Source organism: Macaca fascicularis, chromosome 6 (genome assembly GCF_037993035.2).
Source record: "Macaca fascicularis isolate 582-1 chromosome 6, T2T-MFA8v1.1".
Taxonomy (NCBI): Eukaryota; Metazoa; Chordata; class Mammalia; order Primates; family Cercopithecidae; genus Macaca; species Macaca fascicularis.
Window position 1 is genome coordinate 66652763 of NC_088380.1, and position 24559 is coordinate 66677321.

Consider the following 24559-nt stretch of genomic DNA (forward strand, 5'->3'; position numbering starts at 1 on the left):
ACAAAATTAACATTGTAAAAGAATATTCAGCTCTGAACATTTTGAAACACCAAATTCCCATTATAATTTTATAATTATATCGAGGATGGGGGAGCTGTGTGGTATATTCTGAGAGGCTACTTTCTGGGTGTGACCATCTAATAGTAAACAAATGTTACTGGTATGGGGTCCCGAAACATAGTTGATGCCAAATTTCACTTATAATCTACATAAATCCTTTGTAGTCTATGAAAAACATTTTAATTGACTCAAAGGCAATGTACTCATACTTTAAAATTTTTAATATTTACTAAAATAAAAAATTATTCACTAATATATATAGTTTAAATTATGGAAAGAAATTAGTAGAGCTGAAATTATACCTTTTTATAAATCCAGGTTCTCATTTTTTATATGTAACATAACTTGAATATGTAATATAACTTTATAAATAAGCTATGGTTTTGTTCCCACAGAAGACTGAAAAAGAACCCAGTGACATGGGCATAAGACTGACTCCTGAGTCTTAACTTGCTCTTGAATGTAGCAAACTTTCTAACAATGAAGCACTGTTGAATTTATTTTAAACTGTATTTAGATTTTTGTCTTGGCATGTGTTTTGAACTTCAGTTTGAACATAGTTATATATGATATACTTGGAATCCACAAGTACTTGAAGCTAAATGGAGACCATTTATAAATACTAAACTTTAGAGGAGCATGGAGCCAGAACATTAAAGAAGAAATGGCATATTTGTGTGTGTGTTTGTGTGTGTGTTCAGCCTGCATTTTTTCTCCCTGGATTCATAACATTTTTAAAGCAAATTTCTAATTCCCTAGTAAAGGACTGAGCATTAACTCTATTCCATTTCCATGTCTATCAATATAAAAATTATTCAAATACTTTTGAAGTCTATTATTATGGAATTTTATGCTTACCATGAATATTACACCATCAACATCATATATATGTACATATAAAGTATTACTGAAACATTCCTTCATAGAAGAATTCTCAATTGCCTAGGTTTGAGCGTTTTAAGGAGAAAAATTGGGCTAAGGGATTGAAATCTTGAATGATAGTTTGAAAACAGTTACTCATTTTTATTTATATACACATCACAGACAACATAAAAAAATTCTAGTGACATTTTACATAAATTAGAAAAAATGAGTAATTTATAATGTGTGTAATTTGTATTTACCTTCTCTTGATTCATTAAGTATACGTATAATAGATAATATTCCTAAAAAATGTTTTGTATATATACTTAGATCCGCATCTAAATATTTGATTCCATTTAATAGTATAGACTGAGAAATGTTCACTCCCACACCTCTGGTCTGAGTGTGACTCCAGAGAAGCAGAATGTGGATACCTGAGGTTGAAAACTCTTTGGGTAACCTTTGAACCTATTCAGATATCTCTCAGCCCTTCCCTTTCCCCAATACTCATCAAGTAATCTAAACTTATCTTCCAGTCATGATAACTTCATCAGAGAGCACTCACTGGTCATCAGCTCTTAGCCTTGCCTCAGATATTAGAGTGCATTTCCAAAGCCCAGGTTTACATAGCCTTAGTTTTCTTTCTGTCTCCCAACACATCATTGCAGAGACCTCTAGTATTTTTCTGCCATTTGTTTTACCTCCTCTTTATAATTCAAATATCCACTTATGTTATCTAATAACTTCCATAGCGATAAGTGTATATTAAAGCTGAATTCCTTGCCTTTGTGGAAAGTTAATGTGTACTAGGATTTTGCATGAGAGACTGTATGATTGGAGCAGCATAACTACTTATTATAATATCATGCCTAATGTCTGTGAGTGAGCGATAAGTCAACATGTTAGTAGATTCCATATTTAAGTTTTGTTTTTTTAAAAAACAAACTTTAAATCTCTTTTGTCATTACTACACATAGCAAGTTGCAACACTGAATGCTACAATAATATAGCTACCAAAAGGGCTCTTAACCAGGGCTCTTGGCAAAGTAACAGCATTGGAAAGGACTTGAGCCACAACCTTTTGAGGGCTTAAGTTCACATCACTGAGTAAATGAACAGTACACTATAAATAACCATTAACTCCATTACAAAAACAACAATGAGCTTGTTAAAGGCATTTAGAGCTTTTCTCATTTTCTCTTTTTTAATCTAATCCTTCCCAAACAATGATAATTTATATTAAATTTTGACCAGAAAAATATATAAATTCAAACATTAAATACATGCAAGTTGAGCAGCTCAAATTCAAAATCCAAAGTGCTCCAAAATCCAAAACTTTTTGAGCACTATTAAGGCACTCAAAGGATTTGGGATACTTAACTGTTAGGTAAAAAGCAAATATTCCAAGATCCAAAAAAATCCAAAATCCCAAACACTTCTGTTCCTAAGCATTTCAGATAAGGGATACTTACCCTATAATACTTTTTACAACTGATAATTTGTTTTCCCAATATTAAGGCTCCATACACAACTCAAGCCTAAACTAATTTGCTCCAGCTGAACACCCCTGAAATGAGAGAGACTGTCACAGACCATTGGTCATTCATAACACATACATTTAAGGAAAGTTTGGACACACAGATTTTGATACAGCTCATGCCTTTTTTTAATTGTCAGTATGGTTTATTTTTCTTCTTCCCTGAGATTGGTGGAGAATGAGATTCTTCAATATTTCACTCCAGGAGCCTCTTTATCTGACCTTTTCAGAAGGGGTTGACCTCATGCAACCCTTTAGAAGGGGTTGACTCTCAATTGTCAACTCCATGAGGTTCTGCTTCAAATGGACAAGAAGGCCATTGCTGATATCCTGCTCTATATCCCTAGTCAGGGGAGCCAAGACAATGGTGTAAAACATGGAAGCGTTGGTGAGTAGAGACTTTTTGTTGATGGGAATAAGGAGGTAATGAGGCAGAGTGTTGTTAATTTGAGGGCTGCACATGGTAACAACAGCCCTCTTGTCTCTCAGGCTGTGCGTCTCCTGAACCAGGTTTACAAAGCTTGAGAAGTTTGCTTGGCAGTATAGTCATGACTGGCCTCAAAATCCATATTGGTAGTTTCAATGAACAGTGTAACAATGTTCCTCATGTGCTCAGGGAACTTAGATTTGGTGGACATAGAGTTTCAGGTATCCAGCACCTAGCAGAGTGTCCAAAACTCTGGTGTTTTTCTCTGCAATGAAGTCCTTCATTCTGATCATTTCCAGTGCTATTCATTCTACAAGGTTTCCATCTTGCATCATTTTCCTTCAGCTGAAGTATTTCCTTTAATGTAGTAGAGGTTTACTTGTGACAAATTCAGCTTTTGTCTGAAAATGTTCTTATAATACTTTCATTTTTAAGATATTTTCACTGGATATAGGATTCTAAGTTGTTTCTGATGAGAACTCAGTGTTATTTCTTATCTTTGTCTTTTGTATAAGTGTCTTTTTTCCTATGTCTAGTTTTAATATTTTATCATTAGTACTTAGCAATTTGATTTGGATGTGCCTTGGTTTTGTGATAATCCTGCTTGGGGTGTTGAGCTTCTTAGGTCTGTGAATTTATATTTTTATCTCTTTGGAATAGTTTAGTCATGATTTTCTCTTCTCCTTCGATGACCACATGTATATCAGACTGCATAGTATTGTCCAGTAGCTCACTGAGGCTCTGTTCATTTTTTAGCCTTTTTTAAAAACTCTCTCTTGCTTCAGTTTTTGTATTTTCCATTGTCTTATATTCAGATTCACTGTTCTTCTACAATATCTAACCTACCATTAAGCACTCAATTTTTTTTATTTCATAGGTTATGTTTTTCACCTTGAAGTTATATTTGGTTCGTTATAACAGTTCCCATTTCTTTCCTCATGTTGATTTTTTTACTTTAACTCTTTAGACATTTTTATAGTAATTGTGATAAAGGCCTTGTCTGTTGATTTCATCTTTTCTATCATGTCTAGGTCTACTTCTGTTGACTGGTTTTGGGTCATCCTTTCCTCTTCACCTCTTGATTACATGATGAACAGTGAAATATTATGTTTAGTATCTCAGTTTTGTTGTCTTCCTTTAGAAAATACTGAGTTTTGTTCTGGAAGGCCATTAATTGACACTTGAATCAGCCCAAACTTTTGCAAGTTTTGTTGGTTTTTTTTTTTTTTTGGTTTATTTTTTGTTTTATTTTGTTTTGTTTGTTTTGTTTTGTTTTGTTTGAGACAGGGTCTGACTCTGTTGCCCAGGCTGGAGTGCAGTGGTGTGATCTTGGCTCACTGCAGCTTTGACCTCCTGGGCTCAAGTGATTCTCCTACCTCAGCCTCCCGAGTAGCTGGGACCACAGCTGCATGCCACCAGACCTGGCTAATATTTGTATTTTTTTGTAGCAACAGGGTTTCACCATGTTGCCCAGGCTGGTCACAAACTCCTGGACTCAAGAAATCCACCCACCTCAGCCTCCCAGTGTGCTGGGATTACAGGCGTGAGTCACCATGCACGGCTAGAATCTTACTTGTAAGTTTTGTTAGGGTAGATCTAGAGCAGTGCAGTCCAATCCAAATTTTTGCAATGATGGAAATGTTTTATAACTATACTTTCCAATATAGTGGCCACTCGTTATACTTGGCTATGAAATACTTGAAATGTGGCTAGTATAACTCAGTAACTGAATTTTTTATTTAATTTAAATGGTATGTGGCTAGTGCCTACTGTATTGTACAGCATAAGTCTTCAATAAGCTGTACTCTCATGCCAGTTTAGCCCTACACCTAAGGAGTGACCCTTCCGGGATCTTTACAATGTCTCAGATGTTCAACGAGCTCTCCCTGGCTGGTGAGAACTTGACTTTTTCCTAGTCCAGTGCCAGCTCCAGCAATTTTCATTAAAATTTCACTACAGTTCCCCAGTATTCTTTAGTGAGAAGTTGTCCTTCTTGCTTTATGGAGTTTCACCCTGCACATGGACAGCTTAATATTTAGCTGAACACTCAACTGGATTACTATGCAGATTTCTAAAACTTACTTACTCTGTGTATTCTGGTACTCTGCCTAACATATCCTAGCATATTCCAACTTTCTCACACTCCCTGAACAACCATCTCTATCTCTCCCTAAACCACCATCCTCTGGTTGGATTCCCCCACCCTGTGTAGCAGCCAGTAATGTGTCTCCAGCCAGAAAGCTGGGATGATATAGGGCTTATCTAATTTGTTACTCATTGATGCCCTTCAGGGATCACACTACTGTGCTGCCTTTTGTCCAGTATCTGAAAAATGTATTTTTGTCCAGTTTTCTAGTTGTGTCATGGCAGGAGGACTAGCCTGGTACCAGTTATTCCATCTTTTGTCTGAAACTAGTAGATTACCTCTTACTTACTAACACCTCTACCCATTTCAAAGAGAGATGTGTACAAGTTTGGTATGTTTATTTTTTACCAGAATGAAATAAACAATCACTATTTTAAAATATATTTGTACCTTCTTCTGTTGTACTATCACTGCCCGGTAGCCAGTTCTTTCCCAACCTTTACAACAGTCCACTGAAGAAGACAACATTATTTCCATTTCACACAACACAAAAGTGAGACACAGGGAAGTTAAATAATATTCACAGAGTCACACAGCTGGTAAATGGTAAAACTGGGATTTGTATTCAGTGGTCTGGCTTCAGAGCCCAAATTCTATGCCACTATTGAGAAACGTTCAGAGAATAACAATGTGAAGAGTATACATATGAGTAATTTGAGGTATAAATATTTGTACTTATATAGTCACATATAAACAATATTCAGTTTTTAAATCAATAATGTTTGGCTTACATTAGAATACGGAAAAATCTGTAATCTGCATAAACTTTTCGATCTTTAAGGGAATTCTAGAGGTTACTTAAGGGGAACGAAAGGAAGATACTTCCATTTGGTATTCTTTGTTTACTTATTTATTTATTTATTTATTTATTTATTTATTATTTTGAGACAGAGTCTTGCTTTGTCATCCAGGCTGGAGTGCAGTGGTGTGATCTCGGCTCACTGTAACTTCCACCTCCCAGGTTCAAGCAATTCTCATGCCTCAGCCTGCAGAGTAGCTGGGATTACAGGAGTACACCCCCACCCGGCTAATTTGTGTATTTTTAGTAGAGACAGGGTTTTGCCATGTTGACCAGGCTGGTGTCAAACTCCTGACCTCAAGTGATCTGCCCGCTTTGACCTCCCAGAGTGCTGGGATTACAGGCGCGAGCCAAAACACCAGCCCATTTGGCATTGTTTTATAAAAGCTTACTCACCTTGTAATACATAACTATCTTAAGAAACATAATACTGTTATGAGTATAAACCCCATTTTCAGGTAAAAAAAAACTGAGACTACAAAAGTTAAGTAGCTTTCTTGGTGTCACACAGCTAGCAAATGGTAGATTTGGGATTGAAACCCTGTCTGAGTCAAAGAATTACCCATGTGGATTGTCATCAGTGTTATTTTTTTAAATGAAGAAGTGAAATATTGGAAGCAACAGTAGAGGTGGTTGTTAAGTAAATCGTGGTGAGAAAATACCATTCAGCCATCTTTTTTTTAAATGTTAAAGAAAAATATTTATTGGCAGCAAGATAAGTAAAATGATGAATATTTATTTTTAAAATACAAACATTTATGTAGAGAGACACCCGTTCCTGCTTTATCCTTACACAAACACTGAAACATACTGTTATTTGATAAACATATGGAGATATAGGGTGATATTGTTCCAAGGAATTGTAAGGAAAAATACTTGCTTTATGGTAGTTTCTATTTGAAAATAGACTTTCTTAACAGTCTTTAAGGTCTACAATTCCTATCCTGTTTTCTCCACGTAACTACTTCCTTACCAATTCCAAATATTTTCGTTGTTGTTGTTTGGGTTTTTTTTCTTTTGTTTTGTTTGAGATGGAGTCTTGCTCTGTCACCCAGGCTAGAGTGCCATGGCATGACCTCAGCTCACTGCAACCTCCACCTCCCAGTTTCAAGTAATTCTGCTGCCTCTCAGCTGCCCGAGTAGCTGGGACTATAGGCATGCGCCACAATGCGCAGCTAATTTTTATATTTTTAGTAGAGACAGGGTTTTCCCATGTTGGCCAGGTTGGTGTTGAACTCCCGGCCTCAAATGATCTGCCCACCTCGGTCTCCCAAAGTGCTAGGATTACAGGCATAAGCCACAGAACCTGGCCCTTCAATTCCAAATAGTTACAAGACTGTATTTCCTTTCATAAATGATTTACTCTCTGTTTAATTTTGCCTGGTACCAGTTATGTTTTTTTCAGAAAAACAAAAAAATTCTTTTTTAAGAAAAATTATGGTCTCCATATTTTTCAACTCTGAAATCTTTAACCATCTTCATATGTAAAAATAATTAATATATTCAGATTGACTTTTCATTTGCCTCAATAGCTATTATAAGAAAGTCTTAGAAAAGTAATGTTGAATGAAGAGAAATTATGTGAAGGCAGGAGAAACAAGAACAGATCTTTGTCCTCCCCATTTTCTTTTCATCAAAAAGCATATGCATGTACCAACTGTAAGACTGCAACTATAGAGATTACATAAATAAAGTAGGCATGGGCACAGCTTCAGGTGATGTGACTGATCTATAATACAAAATCCAACCAAGCTCCATACCAATTTCTGAGTATCCTCTTGCTACTGGAGGTCAGTTACTAGTGCAAGTTTAACCTGGTCCTGAACTTTTCATTCCGCTCCGAAGAACGAGCTTCCATGAAGACACAGGAACTTGAATTTTTGTCTACTTCCACTATTTCCAGTATGATATTGAGGGATTTCCTTTGTGATATATCGTCACCTTACATAACAATTCTAGAGGTTATAGGAAAAAGAAAACCTGATTTCTCTACTCTTACCCTCACTTGTAGCAACTACCCAGAAGCTCAGTTACTGTGGTGATTAAACTACTCATGGGGAATTGCTCTGTGTTGTGAAAATTACAAGAATATTTATAAGTATTGTTCTTTCCTGCACATATTTGCTTTGAGGGAGAAGTTTCATTAGATGGGCCCTTCTTCACATCTAAAACTAAGTCTATAACACTAAAACCACAAAAACTTTTTCCCCTTTAAGTACAAACTGTTATTTTAGATGTCACTTTAATATCAGAGCTTACCTTTTTAAAGGACTATACAATCAATATTACTTGAAATTCACTTGAGAAACAGGTGATATCATACATTTAGATATCCAGACATTGCCCTTTAATTGACATTTTTTGAAAGTTTTGAAATTTTAAAATACTTTAGAGAGCTTTTTTTTTTGGTCAGTGTTGTCGGATATTAGTTACATTAACGTTCTAATTTCACATTACAAATAACATGTTCTAAAAATCAGATAATACAAGTAAGCAAAAAGAACATTAAAAAATTTCACACGTTTAGACATGCATTGTGAAAACAGAAGGAATGGGCCAGGCATGGTGACTCACACCTGTAATCCCAGCACTTTGGGAGGCTGAGGCGGGCAGATCACCTGAGGTCAGGAGTTCGAGACCAGCCTGACCAATATGGAGAAACCCCATCTCTACTAAAAATACAAAATTTGCTTGGTGTGGTGGCATATGCTTGTAATCCCAGCTACTCGGGAGGTTGAGGCAAGAGAATCACTTGAACCTGGAAGGTGGAGATTGCGGTGAGCTGAGGTTGTGGTGAGCCGAGATCACGCCATTGTACTCCAGCCTGGGCAACAAGAGCAAAACTCCGTCTCAAAACAACAACAACAATAAAAAAAAAACAGAGAAGGAATGAATAAAGACCAAAGATGTAATTACTGTATTGCATTTGTTTATAAGATACGTATCTTTTCAAATATTAATATCTCTGAAACTATGTGTGGAATTTGCCTTTTTTAGTGCTATAGTGATGCTTCTTAAATGTGATGGTCTTTTATTCAAGGAAACACAGTAACAAAGGATTGATGGTAATTTTTGGTATAGATCTTCCTAGGTAGAATTCTGAGGAACAGAACTGCATTGTACAATCTGTTTGCACAGATTTGAGAAAGTATTTCCAATAGCAAAGAGCCTCTCTGCAACAGTGTCTAGGGCATGCCAAACCCTGATTCCATTCCTATCCTCCTCCTTTCCTGCCATACCACTCCAGAAGAGAAAGGGAAATATTAATAGATGGGGCTTGGTTCTGGTACTACAGAGGGTGACATTAGCATTCACACATTTGAACAGCAAAGAAAAAAAAAAAGGTAGTCAGAGCACTTCTTTCTCACCAGTGGAAAAGTACAGTCACTGAGTTTTAGGGCAGAAATCAATGTTAAGCTTAGGAAATCTTTCATAGAGTGTCTCAGGCTCTTGTGTAATATTTGACATTTATTTGTTTGATTTTTTGGGTAGTAAATATTTCTACTATGGGGTGCTTCATGTCTATTATAGCATAAAATCAGGACAGAACTGTTTAACACTAGTATGTAATCATACAGCTTTTTCAAACTTATATACATATCTGTATATTATTTAAATGCAAAGTATGTATGTATGTATTTATATGTATATAATATGTATTTTTTATTGTCTATTTTTATAAAAACTGTTTGTTTTTTTAACTAGAAATTTAATAATTTCTTCCATTTATATATACATGCAGGAAATAGTAAAGAATGAAAAATACAGAGAAGAAGTCAAAATAAAAAGCCAAGATTTTTGTGAAAAAGAAAAACTCCTTAGTAAAGAGACCAGTGAGGAACTCTTGCCTCCACCAGTTCAAACTCAAATTAAAGGCCATGCCTCTGCTCCATACTTTGGAAAGGAAGAACCCTCAGTGGCTCCCAGCAGCACTGGTAAAACCTTTCAGCCAGGATCCTGGGTGCCACAAGATGGCAAGAGCCACAGTCAATGAATGCATTATGGTCAAATCTTTTCATGTATATGGATGTGACTATTTTAACAAATAAAAGAAGTCAAAACTTAATTACCTTGTATTTGCTGAATGTACAATAGTTTCCTATTCCATTAATCTTAAGAGTTCATTTTTAGTATGCACAAGAAATGTGAGATTATGTACTATAGAAACCTAACTACTTTTAGATTAAAATCCTTCATTTGACTTAGTCATTGTTATTTATGAATTTGCTTAGATTTGTTTTTCCCTCTTTGGATTAATCCCTTGAGAAGGATCCTGTAGCTGTGAATGCTTAGTACATTTTGGATCTTTATGATCATTTGGGAACCACTCATAGATATAACTGGGTACAAATAATGAGGGTAAAATAGTGAGCTCTCCCAACTGATCAAATGTAGGAGAAAAAAGAATGAAGATTCTTATTTCTGGAGAGGTGACCTGTAAGATTCTAAAAGACTAATAAAAAATGTGAACTTGGATAAAACATGTAGAGGCAAAGAAAACTTAGTTGATAAGTGAAAAAAAACCACTAAGACCTTGATGAGAGGATGGGACAAAAGCTACGTTATGGTGGGACTCTGGTTGGAATTTGGAGAGAGAAATTAGGACCAATAGAAGTATACAATCCATAACAAAGTCTGAAAGGACAGTAGAGAAAGAAATAATGCAATAACTGGAGTTCCATGAGAATGAAAATTACTTTGAAAAAATAGAAAATTGGAGAAAGCTCTCAAAAAGCAGAAATTAATTCCACTAGAAGACAGAAGACAATGTACATATTAAAACATTATATACAAAAGTACATTAAGAGGGCCATACATTTTCTGGAGTGCACAACAAAGTTTTTGTTGTTATTCCAAAACAGAGTTTTTCTCACAGTGTTTGGCATACAATAGATGCTCAATATTTACTGAATGAATGACCCAAATTTGTGTGTGTGTGTGGGGTGTGTGTGTGTGTGTGTGTGTGTGTGTGAGAGAGAGAGATTATGAATGCTTTTATTTTCTTTTGTATTTTATTATTATTATACTTGTAAGTTCTAGGGTACATGGGCACAACGTGCAGGTTTGTTACATAGGTATACATGTGCCATGTTGGTTTGCTGCACCCATCAACTCATCATTTACATTAGGTATTTCTCCTAATGCTGTCCCTCCCCTAGACCCCCATCCCCCAACAGGCCCTGATGTGTGATGCTGCCCTCCCTGTGTCCATGTGTTCTCATTGTTCAACTCCCACTAATGAGTGAGAACACATGTTGTTTGGTTTTCTGTCCTTGTGCTATTTTGCTGAGAATGATGGTTTCCAGCTTCATCCATGTCCCTGCAAAGAACATGAACTCATCCTTTTTTATGGCTGCATAGTATTCCATGGTGTATATGTGCCACATTTTCTTTATCCAGTCTTTTATTGATGGACATTTGGGTTGGTTCCAAGTCTTTGCTATTGTGAATAGTGCCACAATAAACATATGTGTGCATGTGTCTTTATAGTAGCATGATTTATAATCCTTAGGTATATAAGATTGCTGGGTCAAATGGTATTTCTAGTTCTAGATCCTTGAGGAATCGCCACACTGTCTTCCACAATGGTTGAACTAATTTACAGTCCCACCAACAGTGTAAAAGTGTTCCTATTTCTCCACATCCTCTCCAGCACCTGTTGTTTCCTGACTATTTAATGATCACCATTCTAACTAGTGTGAGATGGTATCTCATTGTGGTTTTGGTTTGCATTTCTCTGATGACCAGTGATGATGAGCATTTTTTCATGTGTCTGTTGGCTGCATAAACGTCTTCTTTTGAGAAGTGTCTGTTCATATCCTTTGCCCACTTTTTGATGGGGTTTTTTCTTATAAATTTGTTTAAGTTCTTTGTAGATTCTGCCTATTAGCCGTTTGTCAGATGAGTAATTGCAGAAATTTTCTCCCATTCTGTAGGTTACCTGTTCACTCTGATAGTTTCTTTTGCTGTGCAGAAGCTCTTTAATTAGATCCCATTTGTCAATTTTGGCTTTTGTTGACATTGCTTTTGGTGTTTTAGTCATGAAGTCATTGCTCATGCCTATGTCCTGAATAGTATTGCCTAAGTTTTCTTCTAGGGCTTTTATGGTTTTAGATCTTACATTTAAGTGTTTAATTTATCTTAATTTTTGTATAAGATGTAAGGAAGGGATCCAGTTTCAGCTTTCTACTTATGGCTAGCCAGTTTTCCCAGCACCATTTATTAAATAGGGAATCCTTTCCCCATTGTTTGTTTTTGTCAGGTTTGTCAAAGATCAGATGGTTGTAGATGTGTGGTGTTATTTCTGAGGCCTCTGTTCTGTTCCATTTGGTCTATATATCTGTTTTGGTACCACACCATGCTGTTTTGGTTACCGTAGCCGTATAGCATAGATTGAAGTCAGGTAGCGTGATGCCTCCAACTTTGTTCTTTTTGCTTAGGATTGTCTTGGCTATGCAGGCTCTTTTTTGGTTCCATATGAAATTTAAAGTAGTTTTTTCCAATTCTGTGAACTCAGTGATAGCTTGATGGGGATAGCATTGAATCTATAAATTACCTTGGGCAGTATGACCATTTTCACAATATTGATTCTTCCTATCCATGAGCATGGAATGTTCTTCCATTTGTTTGTGTCTTCTTTTATTTCGTTGAGCAGTGGTTTGTAGTTCTCCTTGAAGGGGTCCTTCACATCCCTTGTAAGTTGGATTCCTAGGTATTTTATTCCCTTTGTAGTAATTGTGAATGGGAGTTCACTCATGATTTGGCTCTCTCTTTCTTGATGTATAGGAATGCTTGTAATTTTTGCACATTGATTTTGTATCCTGAGACTTTGCTGAAGTTGTTTATCAGCTTAAGATTTTTGAATGACCCAAATTTTTACACTCTAAATATCTTGGTTAAGCACTAACAATGAATTCCTAAAAACACATAGATTAAAATTTTTACTTAATAGCAGGTAAAAATTTTAACTGCCTAAGAAATACACTACAGAAACATAAAACTATATAAAACATTATTACTAAAACAAGTAATCAAATGACAAAATCACCATAGTTAATGACAACAAGCCCAACATTCCAGCAGCCCTGTTATATAATATCAGGTTAAATATTTTATCTTATTATATAATTACAAAGTGATACTACATTTTCCCACAGAGGCAAAAAAGGAACTAGTCACTAGGTAATATGAAAGGAGATATATACAGCCAGCAGGGTGGCTCAGACCTGTAATTCCAGTGCTTTGGGAGGCAAGGATGGGAGGATTGCCTAGCATTTGATACCAGCCTGGGCAACATAGCAAGACCCTATCTCTAGAAAATTTTTATTTTTTGAGATGGAGTGCAATGGCACCATCTCGGCTCACTGCAGCTTCACCTCCAGGGTTCTCCTGCCTCAGCCTCCCAACTAGCTGGGGTTACAGATGTGTGCAACCATGCCCAGCTAATTTTTGTATTTTTGGTAGAGACAAAGTTTCATGACCACATTCGACACCATGTTGGCCAGGCTGGTCTCGAACTCCTGACCTCAGGTAATCCAGCCGCCTCAGCCTCCCAAAGTGCTGGGATTACAGGCATGAGCCACCATGCCCTGCGGCAAAAATTTTTTTTAGTTAGCTGGGCATGATGGTGTGTACCTGCAGTCCCAGCTACTTGGGAGGCTGAGGCAGGAGAATGGCGTAAACCCGGGAGGCGAAACTTGCAGTGAGCCGAGATCTGGCCACTGCACTCCAGCCTGGGCAACAGAGCGAGACTCCGTCTCAAAAAAAAAAAGAAAAAAGAGATATAACTTGTGGTATAGTTGGGACTGTGAATTGAGGTGTTCTTAACTGCTAGACTGGATTGTAGAGAAAATTGTAAATGTTTTAACACACTAGTGTTTCTACTGCCAAATTCCTGTTACCTCATTAATTGCATTCCATATACACCTTTTGCAAATGTTTACCACATAGTCTGTTTATAAACATCTTAGATATGGCAGAAGTTAACTACTAATTTTTATGGTTTTCATTTTAAAATACCTGTTTTGCATAAACAGCATGAGAAAATCTTGGCCAGGAGTCCCTTCTAGAAAATGCCTTATGTTAAAGATGATGATATACAGCCACCATTATTAGAAGAGCTTGTACTTTCAAGGGGATTTCTGGGGTGGTGGAAATTAAATTTGTAATAACCTATCCATATCCCTTTCCTCCAGGCTGACATGTTTAGGGTGACTGGTCACGTTAGTTAGGTGGTATTGGCACAGAGTTAAATATCCTGCATACAAAGTGAATTATAATCTTGGCCTAATTGATATTTATTTGCCTTTCTAAACAACTTTTCTTAAATAAAAAAAAAAAGAAGAAACAAACCTTGCGTTTAGGCCAGACACAAAGCAGAATTAAAAATATTAAATATTAGTTTGCCCACCATACTTCATATCATAATTATACTCTGGACATTTACAAGTTTATTATGAAAATGTCTATTCAAGACAGATTTCAAACCTATGCCAAAAAAACTCTTCAATTTCAAAAGTAAAACTGTTCATGTTAACATGAAGAATATTATTTATACTTAAGTACTTTCTCAGAAGTAAAGCCTTCCATTCTATGCCTCTGCTATACATGCATATAGCATACTTTTGGTTTTTACAAAAATAGCTTCATATTACACAAACTGACAAAGTACAGAAAATGCTGGCTACTGGGTTTAATTATATAAACCTAGCTTATTACGCCTTAGATACCTGAAGTTAAAAACCAACAAAAATGGAGGAAATAATCCTTTTCCATTCTTAATAACAGATTTCTGGATGTCATTTAATTAACCTTGAATTAATATAATATCCTTATATTGATTGTTTAAAAGCTATCTCATTAACTACGCTATTTAAATGTAATCTGAGTTTTAGAGTAGGCTTTCCCAAATTGTACTTAAGTTCTTCGGAGAAAAAGAGAGGTGTAGAGGACAATCTATGGTAGTCAAGTTAAAACACTCCAAGAGATCATCCAGAAATTTGTCTAAGTTGTACATGTGTTTCCCAAACTTTGGGTATTTGACCATGTGATCCCTTTTAATACGTTTGAGAAATGCAGAATTTGTCCTTATTTATTCCAGATATGAAGTAAATCAGCATGATTCTATAACCAGTAGCAAACATAAAAGCAATCATTCCTAAATAAGATCAAATTTTCTCCAACTTAGAACCATATAAAATATAAGATCTATTTCAACATTAGGTTTCCAGCCCACAGCTTCCTTTGTTGTTTCTTTTTTCTGTTTTTTGAGACAGAGTTTTGCTCTGTCGCCAGGCTGGAGTGCAGTAGCACAATCTTGGTTCACTGCAACCTCTACCTCCTGGGTTCAAGCAATTCTCCTGCCTCAGCCTCCCCAGTAGCTGGGATTACAGGCACATGCCACCGCACCCAGCTAATTTTTGTACTTTAAGTAGAGACGGGGCTTCATCATGTTGGCCAGGCTGGTCTCGAACTCCTGACGTCGTGATCCACCCGCCTCGGCCTCCCAAAGTGATGGGATTAGACATGAGTCACTGTGCCCAGCCTCCTGTGCTTATTTCTAGTCTGCTTATTACAAATAAGTAAAATTTAAAATGTCCTTATATATCTGATAAGTAGTAACATGCTGTAAGTTTTCATATGGATACTATGGCTCAAGTTCTGACACACAAACTTTTATTTATTTGCTTATTTTTGATAAAATGTTTGTTACAGGCAGCCAGGGGACAGCTTTCTTTTTCCACCCAAGACCAGCTTTAGAATGGTAATTGATTGTACTTAGTTCTCAGAACTTCAGAAACGTAATAGATAAACAATTTTTTAAAAGTATTCTAGATAATAGCAAATGAGATTCTTTAACAACAGTACTCTGTTGCAGTGAGAGGTTTTTTCTGAAGCATCCCAAACCTCACAATATTCTCTTTACTCCCCCAATCTCACACACACACACACACACACACACAGAGTAAAATCTCAATCTCACATATATAAAAAGGCTCTCTAAATGATGGGAAAAAGTGGGAAAAAAAGCATACGTCAAACAAATACAAAATTGGCATGTGTTAAGGCTAACAAATTATAGAAAAACAGAACTTTAGTTAGATACCTTTAAGTTGTTACAACGGAACGGATAAAACCGTAACTTTAGTAGATAACTGAGAATTATGACTATATCCTTTGCTTCAATACTTTTACTCTAAAATGTGACCCTAAGTAAAACATGTACATAAATTCTTTCCATGAACAGCTTGATTGCAGAAAACCACATGTATTTTAGATCTATCTTAACACTGAATTATTTCAGTGCCTTGAGTTATAATGTGTTGCTCACACTGGCACCAAGTAGAGACTGATAATCTAAAAGAATAGCATTAAGTGTTATTCAAACTCGTCCATAAACATTCTCAGTGGTCCTTAGGTTCTCAGATATAGTCCTGAAGTTTTACAAGTATGCTTAGCTGTAATTGAAAATTCTAACCTGCATAACATAATATAACTTAAAAATGTAGTTCCACCAAAAAATAAAATAAAATCCAGGACCTTACAAAAAATTATCAAATTTATTTTAATATCTAGTTTCATTTTTAAACTGTAGCTGCTGGATAATTTTTTGTAATTTAAAATTCATTATCAGGGTACAGAAAACAATAAGCTGACAGTGAATTAAATACTAACAGTGAACAAAATTATTGGACCATGCATTTATAAAAGCCACGTTTAATAGTAAAACATTCCAGTTATACTACTTAACTGAAAGAAACATCCTTTAGCTCCTTACTTCCAATTACAGCACATTCTCATTTTGATATAATTTATCCTTTTCACCCAATTACTACTATGCCCAACAAAATGTTTCCAAATTTTATACCTTTCTTTACCACTTAAGAAGTATGACATCACTGTTATGCTTTACAAGTTCTTTAAAAGAAATGTGAAATTTAAAGTTTTACTTTGAAACTGTTTGATCAGAAAGTATTAAATATCACTACGAGTTAAAACAAAGAATGAAATAAAATACAAAAGTGGTGTCTATATAATCAGCGAATTACTTGATAAGACATTTTAACTGTTTTACAGTTCTGCTTAGCACAAGAATAAACCGGTTCCAAAGTACTACAGTGTTTGGCATTTTTACTGCAAGGTTTAAACCATAGTGTTACTCCTCTCAACAAGCCATCTCTAAGAAAATGGCAGTGTTTGTGAGTACAGAAATTGTTCTATCCAGTAGGTGGTATTCTACATAGTCAAGAGAATGCTTTATAAAATTGTTTTAAAAAATGCAAAATGACTTGATAATTACCAGCTGTCTCAAAGGCTATAAGAAAAATGCAGCAAATAGAAGTACTCATTGATTAATATTATTTTGTTTTGAGAAAGTCAGAAATGATTCTAAGAAATAAGCAATAATAATAAAAGACGTAATTAATATACTGTATCTCTTTTAAGCCAAAGCACACTTTTACCTCAAACAAGACAGTTCTGACTTTTACATTCTTAATTTCCTTTGTCCAAAACAGGACCCCATTTTAAATAGAGTTCATTTGAATTGAGTTCATAATCTAAAGTCACTTTTCCCCACAGGATGTTTTCATTTCAGTAGATAAACTGCTAAGCGGCAAATGACTAAGTCAATTATAAAGAATTTGTACCACAGTAAATGATAATTTATAATAACTGTCAATAGAAACCTACAAACTTCTACACCCAAGCCTAAAAGTTACTATAGTATTGAGGTCAGAACTAACATGATTCTTCCATTTGGTCAGATTTCATTTACTAAATAATACTGTCAAGAAATCCAAAGAAGAAACTTTAGTGGGTTCTTCCAAAGCTGCATAATTTTCCAAATGATTTTCCTCTGGTTGCAGAGCCTATTCAGTCCTTCAATCCTTTTTTAGTCGTTTAGCTTTTGCAATGTTTTCTTGGCGTTTTTGTTTCTTCTTCTGCTCCTTCTCCCTGGCCTCAATCATCTTGGCCAGTTTCCAAGACAGTACAGCACTTGCTAGGAACAGTGGAGTAAGGGCCAAAATAACAGTTGTAAGGAAGCCATATGGGTCTTTTGCAGCCCATTCCACAACATACTCAGCCCAAGCCTTTATATCAAACATCTTCACTGCAGTCTTATGAAAACTGGGGCTGGAGAAGGTGGGTGGAGAAAAACAGGAGAAAAACAGAGGAAAAAAACAGGAGAAAGACTGTGGTTAGTCAAATTTTGAAAAAGTTTCCTCACACAACCAGTTAACTCATGATTCCATTATCACTCAGTTTGCTTTTTTAAAAAGTACTAATTAGTACTACTGTAATAAGGACTAGTATTTCCAGTTAGGAAAAAGTAATTCATCTAGGACAGCCAGAATAGTGACACTTCAAAGATGTAAAGTTATAGAAGATTTTAAAAAGCCATGTGACTCTGTCATAAGGACTATGCATTCTCACATGCCTCCTATATGGAAGACAAACTTTATTTAGCAGGAGGCTTTCATAAGAATCTTGAGTTTTCTATGGTCATTAAGAGCTGAACACAGTTTGTCATTTTTTGACATATCCTTAGTATTACTAATTAACAAAAATACAAATCAGCAAATTTGGTGTTTAAAAGGACAAGCCACAGAGCATGTGCAATACTCGCAGAGAAGGAGAGATGGCTATTTCCAGGAATGGGAAAGGGAGGGTAAGGGAGTCATGACAATCACATTAATATGCCAAAGCAGCAAAAAGTACTGTGCTATTTTATGCCCTTTCAGCTTTGAGGACCTCTGCTGGAATAAGCCTAATTTAATAAATGAGAAAAGTAGCCTTAACAAGATGCCATGTGTTTTGTTCCTTTTTGAGTGTAAGGAAAAGGCATCTGGCAAATGAGGATTATGTGACTTGAGTGATGTTTTCTATTTTGCCCCAGAGGCTTTTCTACCTTTCATGTTTGTGTCAACCTCTATTCAAAGTGGAGAATTAGAATACCTGGGTAGGGAATGAGGTATATACATCCACTTATGATTTCAACTGGAATTTTAAAAAAAATTATCTACCTTATGCTTGAGTAGTGATCTCTAACTTTGTCCTGGTATTATTAGTGACCCAATCACGACTTCAGATGACCCTTGGTAGTCTGTCTTCTTGAGTTCTACTGTACACATCTGAGAGATGATTTAAATTCTGTACAATTGGCTAGCTGGAAAGAATACAAAAAATAAAACAAAATTTAAGTCACAACTTTCAGGATAATTGTAATAAAATTTTAAATGGAAAATTTCTATATTGTATATATGCAATCTATATGACATCTAAAATTGCCTATCCATTATAGTAACTTAATGTTTCTTCCTCATTTGAATTTACCACAATTGCAAGTGCCCTGTAAGAAAATCCTAATTACTGGAAATCAAGTATTTTACTAAGTTAGTTATTTCAATAGTAAAATTTTTTTAGTTCATTGACATATAGAAGACAAGTTGGCTCACTGACTTACACAGTATATCCGTTCCTAGATTTTCAACTTTCTATACTAAAAATGTTGCCATTCATTCATTTACTGGATTAGGTACACCACTACAAAATCAAACACCTCATCTTACTCTTTAAAGGTTTTTTTGGGTCTATCATACAATTTGTGTCCTTTACTTAAAAAATTAGAAGACATAACCAAACAAATTATAGTAATTCACCCACAGTCCCATTACCCCAGGAAAACTATGACTGGTTTTAATTATATCTTTCCCACGATTTTCAACTGAACACACATGAAAGTGCCTAATACGTTAAATATCTTCTCCCGGACTTCATAAGACCTCACCCATAGTCAGAATTAGGTACTACTCAGATCGATCTGCCTTCACCTTCTCCAGCCCAGTAGCGAATAAACAATGTAAGTTTCAGAGATAAGCAAAAGAACTTTTGCAGTAAGAGTCATGGTCCACAGGCCACACATCTCCCTGCACCTCAACTTCAGACCCAAACACCCGCGCCTCCACACTTTCAGGAATAAATCCTACTCTTCCGCCCAAAACGGATCGACCCAGCTCGATCTCCCAACCAGACCCGCGTGGCCCCTGCGGCTGCAACTGGTAACACTTGATGGCCGTCCGCACTTCCTCCTTTCTCTTTCTCTTATTTCTTACGTTTCTCCCTTGCTCCTTTGTCTTTCCCTCATTTCTTACGTTTCTCCGCTGCTCACTCTTCCCTCCTTACCCTATCGGGGCCGCAGACCCACGGGGGCCACGTTCACTTCTGCCCCTCGGCCTTGGCAAGCGCGGGCCCGTTGTCGCGCAGAGCCGAGGGTCCTGGGGAATCCTGGATTGGCGCAAGGGGCCGCCGCCGTTTCTGCTGGACACCAGGAGAAAACCACGGAAGCGGTAGCCGCCAGCTTCCTCTACCTCGCCCCAGGGGCTTGGATCCCACTCCCCACTCACCGCCAGACCGGAAGCAGGAAGGCGGAAGTCGCGGTCTTTGCGTCCCGCCCACAGACGACCCGAACCGCCAGCTGGGCGTTAGGAAGTCTAGGAGCCGGTTTCCGGCTGCGCCATTGCTGTGTGGGTCTTGGGACCTCGAGTTGGAGGACGCGGGAGGGTGGGGGGCGGGGACAGGGTGGCGCTGAGATTTCCGGGGAGCGGCAGGTGAGGCCGCGCGGGGCGGGTGACGGCACCCAGGCTCCTTTCCAGGCTCGAACCCGAGACTGCCACGTCCTGCGGGGACCAAGTGATGGGCGAGGAGGCGTGCAGCGGCTTCAGGACTCGAGGAGAGGTTCCGAAGCAGCTAGGAACTTTTGCCTTTGCCTCCCGAGGTCGATCGGAAGACAACCCCCATCCCCTGCTGTAGCCGGACAGTTGGAGGGTCCCGGGTGGGTGAGGTGTTTGGCTGAGAGAAACTCAGACCAAAGAGCTGCGGCAAGAAAGCATTTGGGTTCCCACAAACCGCCCGAAGTCAAGGTAAGGGTCACACAACGACCCTTGACAATTCCGACGAGTTCATCCTGGTTCACATCCCACTCCACGCCTCTCTCTTCTGGTTGGGCAATAGTTACATCCTTACGTAAAGGAGGCAAGCTGCGGGGCCTTGGTGGATCCACTCAACCTTGTTACCAAGGGACATGCTGCCATGCTATGTGAAAAGGGGGATTTTGTTGTTTGTTTTTAATTTAAGTACCTAATTCGTTTCACGAAAGAATGATCAATACCTGCCCAGAGTAAACTTGATAAGTAATTAAACTGTCAGGGCATAGAGTTCCCATAGAGGTGCTTGTTCTTTCAATACACAAATAAAAGGATGCAAAAGTCAACATGCAAAAAGGGTGAGTTAATATTGTCTTCTAATCTACGGGAACTGAAAGATTAGCTCTGGTTTGGTTGGTGACCAAATTTTGTGATTGCTTGCACTGTTTGACTACCTCTGACAAATGTTGCAAGACCTCTTCACTGTTTGATTCTCCAAAGACTATATAATGTTCTCTTTCAGGAGCAAGCTGCGACATGTTTAACTAGTTTAGGTAAAACAACAATAACTGTTATTTACCAGGGAACAGACTTTTGGCAGATAATCTAACGATCTACGATACTGTCCGTTGGGCATATGTTAATGTTTGAGATGTTGTATTACCAGCAGTTGTTTTCTTACCCCTTTTTATTTGAAAACCCGGATTATAGTTTCAAAGCCTATGCTGCTTAGGCCTAGCCTGTACCTGTAGTAGCCAGAAAAAGCAGACTCAGTCACTGGATTGTGTGCACTGAATACTTACTTGAGATAACCGATTTTTCTAAAACTTCTCCAAGTCGTGAATCCAATATGTGGTCAGAATGTATTTTAACATCCTTCGTTCCAGAGGCCGATGCGTGTTTTATTTTAATCATGATAGATGATTTTCCCAGTTACTGCCTCTGGATACTTGGAGTGCTGCATCCCTGGTTAAAAGCATGGAAGTCTTGGGCAGGAAGAAAGGGCAAATAAGGAGAAAGCCTTTGTAGCTCTTCAGCTGTAATCTAGACCAGGGATCCCCAACGATGGACTGGTACCTGGTTTGCAGCCTGTTAGGAACAGGGCCTCACAGCAGCAGGTGAGCGATGGGTGAGTGAGCATTTCCGTCTAAATTGCGCCTCCTGTCAGATCAGCAGCATCATTAGATTTTCATGGTGCGAACCCTAATGTGAACTGCATGTGTGAGGGATCTAGGTTGTGTGTTCTTTATGAGAATCTAATGCCTGATGATCTGAGGTGGAAGAGCTTCATCCTGAAAACATGCTCCCTCCCCATCCATGGAAAAATTGTTTTCCACGAAACCAGTCCTTGATGCCAGAAAGGTTGGAGACTGCTGATCTAGACCATGCCTTTACAATCTAAGTTTGCTTATCTAGCTTCAAGTTACAGGACAGTCTGTAAGACCAAGAACAGCATAGGGGTTGCCACAGTGGAGCTCCTTACTGCAATCTGCATTGCCTTAACTAAAGGTGGTGTCAGGATTGGTTCAAATACTGTGAACTACTTTCCATAATGAGGAGTCTGAGCTCGTGAACTGAGATTCACAGTCTTGGTACAGTAATGATATGTATACTCTGATAAATCACTCTGAGTGTTTCCACTTACATCTGTGGAAAGCATACTAGGCAATCTCCAATGCCCTTTCAGCTTTAAAATCTGTAAATTGGACTGGATTTGGTCATTTTTCTTACCTAAATAAATAACATAGTAAGGTATTTGATAGAAACATTATTGCAAGTTTTCTTAAGGTCTTTTATTTTTTTTTTTAATTTTGAGACGGAGCCTCTGTCCTGCAGCGGTGGGATCTCGGCTCACTGCAACCTCCACCTCCCTGGTTCAAGCGATTCTTCTGCCTCAGCCTCCCGAGTAGTTGGGACTACAGGCGGACGTCACCACGCCCAGCTAATTTTTGTATTTTTAGTATAGATGGGATTTCACCATGTTGGCCAGGATGGTCTCAATTTCTTGACCTCGTGATCCGCCCGCCTCGGCCTCCCAAAGTGCTGGGATTACAGGCGTGAGCCACTGCGCCTGGCCTTTTTTTTTTTTTTAAACATGGTCTTGCTCTGGCCCAACTGGAATGCAGTAGTGCAATCATAACCCACTGCCTCTTGGAACTCCTGGGCTCAAGGGATCCTCCCTCCTCACCTTCTGAGTAGCTGGGACTACAGCCACAAGCCACCGTGCCCAACTTAGCATACTCATTATTTTTAAAAACTATGACCAATGTTAATTTTCTGCTTACTGTATTCAGTTCGAAGTCAAGCCCAACTAGAGAGAACGAGTTTCAGTGATTTTTCTTTTTTTTTTTTTTTTTTTTGATACAGGGTCTCACCAAGTCACCCAGGCTGGGGTACAGTGAGTCCATCACAGCTAACTGCAGCCTCGACTACCTGGGCTCAAGCAATCCTCCCACCTCAGCCTCTAGAGTAGCTGGGACTACAGATGCATGCCACTATGCCCAACTAATTTTTTAAAATTTTTTTCTAGAGACAGGGTTTCACTCTGTTACCCAGGCTGGTCCCAAACTCTTTGCCTGAAGTGATCCTCCTGCCTTTGCCTTTCAAAGTGCTGGCACTACAGGTGTGAGCCACTGTTCCAGACCAAGATCTTATTTGTTTGTTTGAAAAGATCCTTAATCAGGTTTTTATTCTCTCTCAAATGTCTGTCAGAATACCAATTTAGAAAAACAAGGAAATAAGGTCTGCTTTATTTACTTCTAAGAAATGAGATCTTATTCATGTAAGTTTAGCCAAATTAACTAAACCTTATGCTGTTAATGGAAGTACGGCCTGCCTTTGCATAAGATAATTCCTGTGTAGTATGTCATACCACCAGCCTCTTCAGCACTAGTGTCCTCTATTGCAATTATATTTTACAAGTAGAGCCTTATAAAATTATTTTTTCTATTGAGAATGGAAGTCCTGTGGCAGTCACATGCCATTTTTTTGCTTAAAAAGTATTTTTCCCTTGATTGGTACAAAATTACATCTCATTCTAACCCATGTCAAAGTTGTAAGTAGTGAAACCAGAATAAGATTCAGATAATATTAAAGATGATAATATAGTTTAATAGTAACAATTGAGTCTTGTCTAAAAGACTTTGAGTGTTCTCTCACCTGCACCTTACTTTGATGGAATTAGTTTCGTCCCTAAATTTTATTTTGTGAGGTTTTTTTACTTCCATTGAAACATAATGTAAATACATTTCTTAATAGGCATATTTATTTATTTTTATTTATTTATTTATTTTGAGACAGAGTCTTGCTCTTTTTCCCAGGCTAGAGTGCAGTGGTACGATCTCGGCTCACTGTAGCCTCTGCCTCCCAGGTTCAAGTGATTCTCCTGCCTCAGCCTCCAGAATAGTTGGGACTACAAGCATGCACCACCATGCCTGGCTAATTTTTGTATTTTTTGTAGAGACGGGTCTTTATCAGTCGGGCAGGCTGGTCTTGAACTCCTGACGTCACGTGATTCGCCTGCCTAGCCTCCCAAAGTGCTGGGATTACAGGCATGAGCCACTGTGCCCAGCCAGTGATTTTTTTTTTTTAGCATAATCAGATTTTATTGATATTTGAAAGTTTATACTGAAGAAGAATACTATTTTTTAAAGCTGCTTATTGTGGCCAGGTGCAATGGCTTACACCTGTAATCCCAGCCCTTTGTGAAGCAGAGGCGGGTGGATCACCTGAGGTCGGGAGTTTGAGACCAGCCTGATGAACATGGTGAAACCCGTCTCCACTAAAAATACAAAATTAGCCA

The 24559-nt window shown here is 37.7% G+C and overlaps 3 protein-coding genes across 20 annotated transcripts in view; 2 read left to right on the top strand and 1 right to left on the bottom strand.

Annotated features, from left to right (window-relative positions):
- Window positions 1–9899, top strand: part of NDUFAF2 (NADH:ubiquinone oxidoreductase complex assembly factor 2) — a 197697-nt gene extending 187798 nt beyond the window's left edge. For 8 of the 9 annotated variants that reach the window (XR_012413688.1, XM_073993491.1, XM_073993494.1 and 5 more), the window contains one exon: window positions 9576–9899. Coding sequence is in view for 6 of the 9 variants with exons in the window: in XM_073993491.1 (XP_073849592.1) it covers window positions 9576–9827 (252 nt within the window). In the remaining 3 variants the exon portion in view is untranslated. Of the gene's footprint in view, window positions 1–2666; window positions 2850–9575 lie in introns of all 9 variants that reach the window. The other variant, XR_012413687.1, reaches the window with a different exon arrangement.
- A 6470-nt stretch (window positions 9900–16369) lies between these two features.
- SMIM15 (small integral membrane protein 15) lies at window positions 16370–20268 on the bottom strand. 2 transcript variants are annotated; one of them, XM_005556974.5, is made up of 3 exons: window positions 20239–20268; window positions 18859–19001; window positions 16370–17968 (listed from the first exon to the last, which is right to left on the bottom strand). In XM_005556974.5, exon 3 carries the CDS (start codon window positions 17938–17940, stop codon window positions 17716–17718), a length of 225 nt encoding a protein of 74 aa, XP_005557031.1. In that variant the 5' UTR covers window positions 17941–17968; window positions 18859–19001; window positions 20239–20268; the 3' UTR covers window positions 16370–17715. The 2 variants fall into 2 exon arrangements, with proteins under 2 accessions (XP_005557031.1, XP_005557030.1); XM_005556973.5 differs by having other exon boundaries at window positions 20018–20268.
- The window catches only part of LOC102120015 (uncharacterized), a 28638-nt gene continuing 23079 nt past the window's right edge, over window positions 19001–24559 (top strand). For 6 of the 9 annotated variants that reach the window (XR_012413683.1, XR_012413684.1, XR_012413682.1 and 3 more), the window contains exon 1: window positions 19001–20754. Coding sequence is in view for 4 of the 9 variants with exons in the window: in XM_073993487.1 (XP_073849588.1) it covers window positions 19738–20754 (1017 nt within the window). In the remaining 5 variants the exon portion in view is untranslated. Of the gene's footprint in view, window positions 21115–21677; window positions 21876–24559 lie in introns of those variants that run through there. The other 3 variants (XR_012413686.1, XR_012413685.1, XM_065546296.2) reach the window with 2 other exon arrangements.

Excerpts from the sequence above, each read along its gene's own strand:
- SMIM15 (XM_005556974.5), bottom strand. The coding sequence starts at position 17,940 with ATGTTTGATATAAAGGCTTGGGCTGAGTATGTTGTGGAATGGGCTGCA.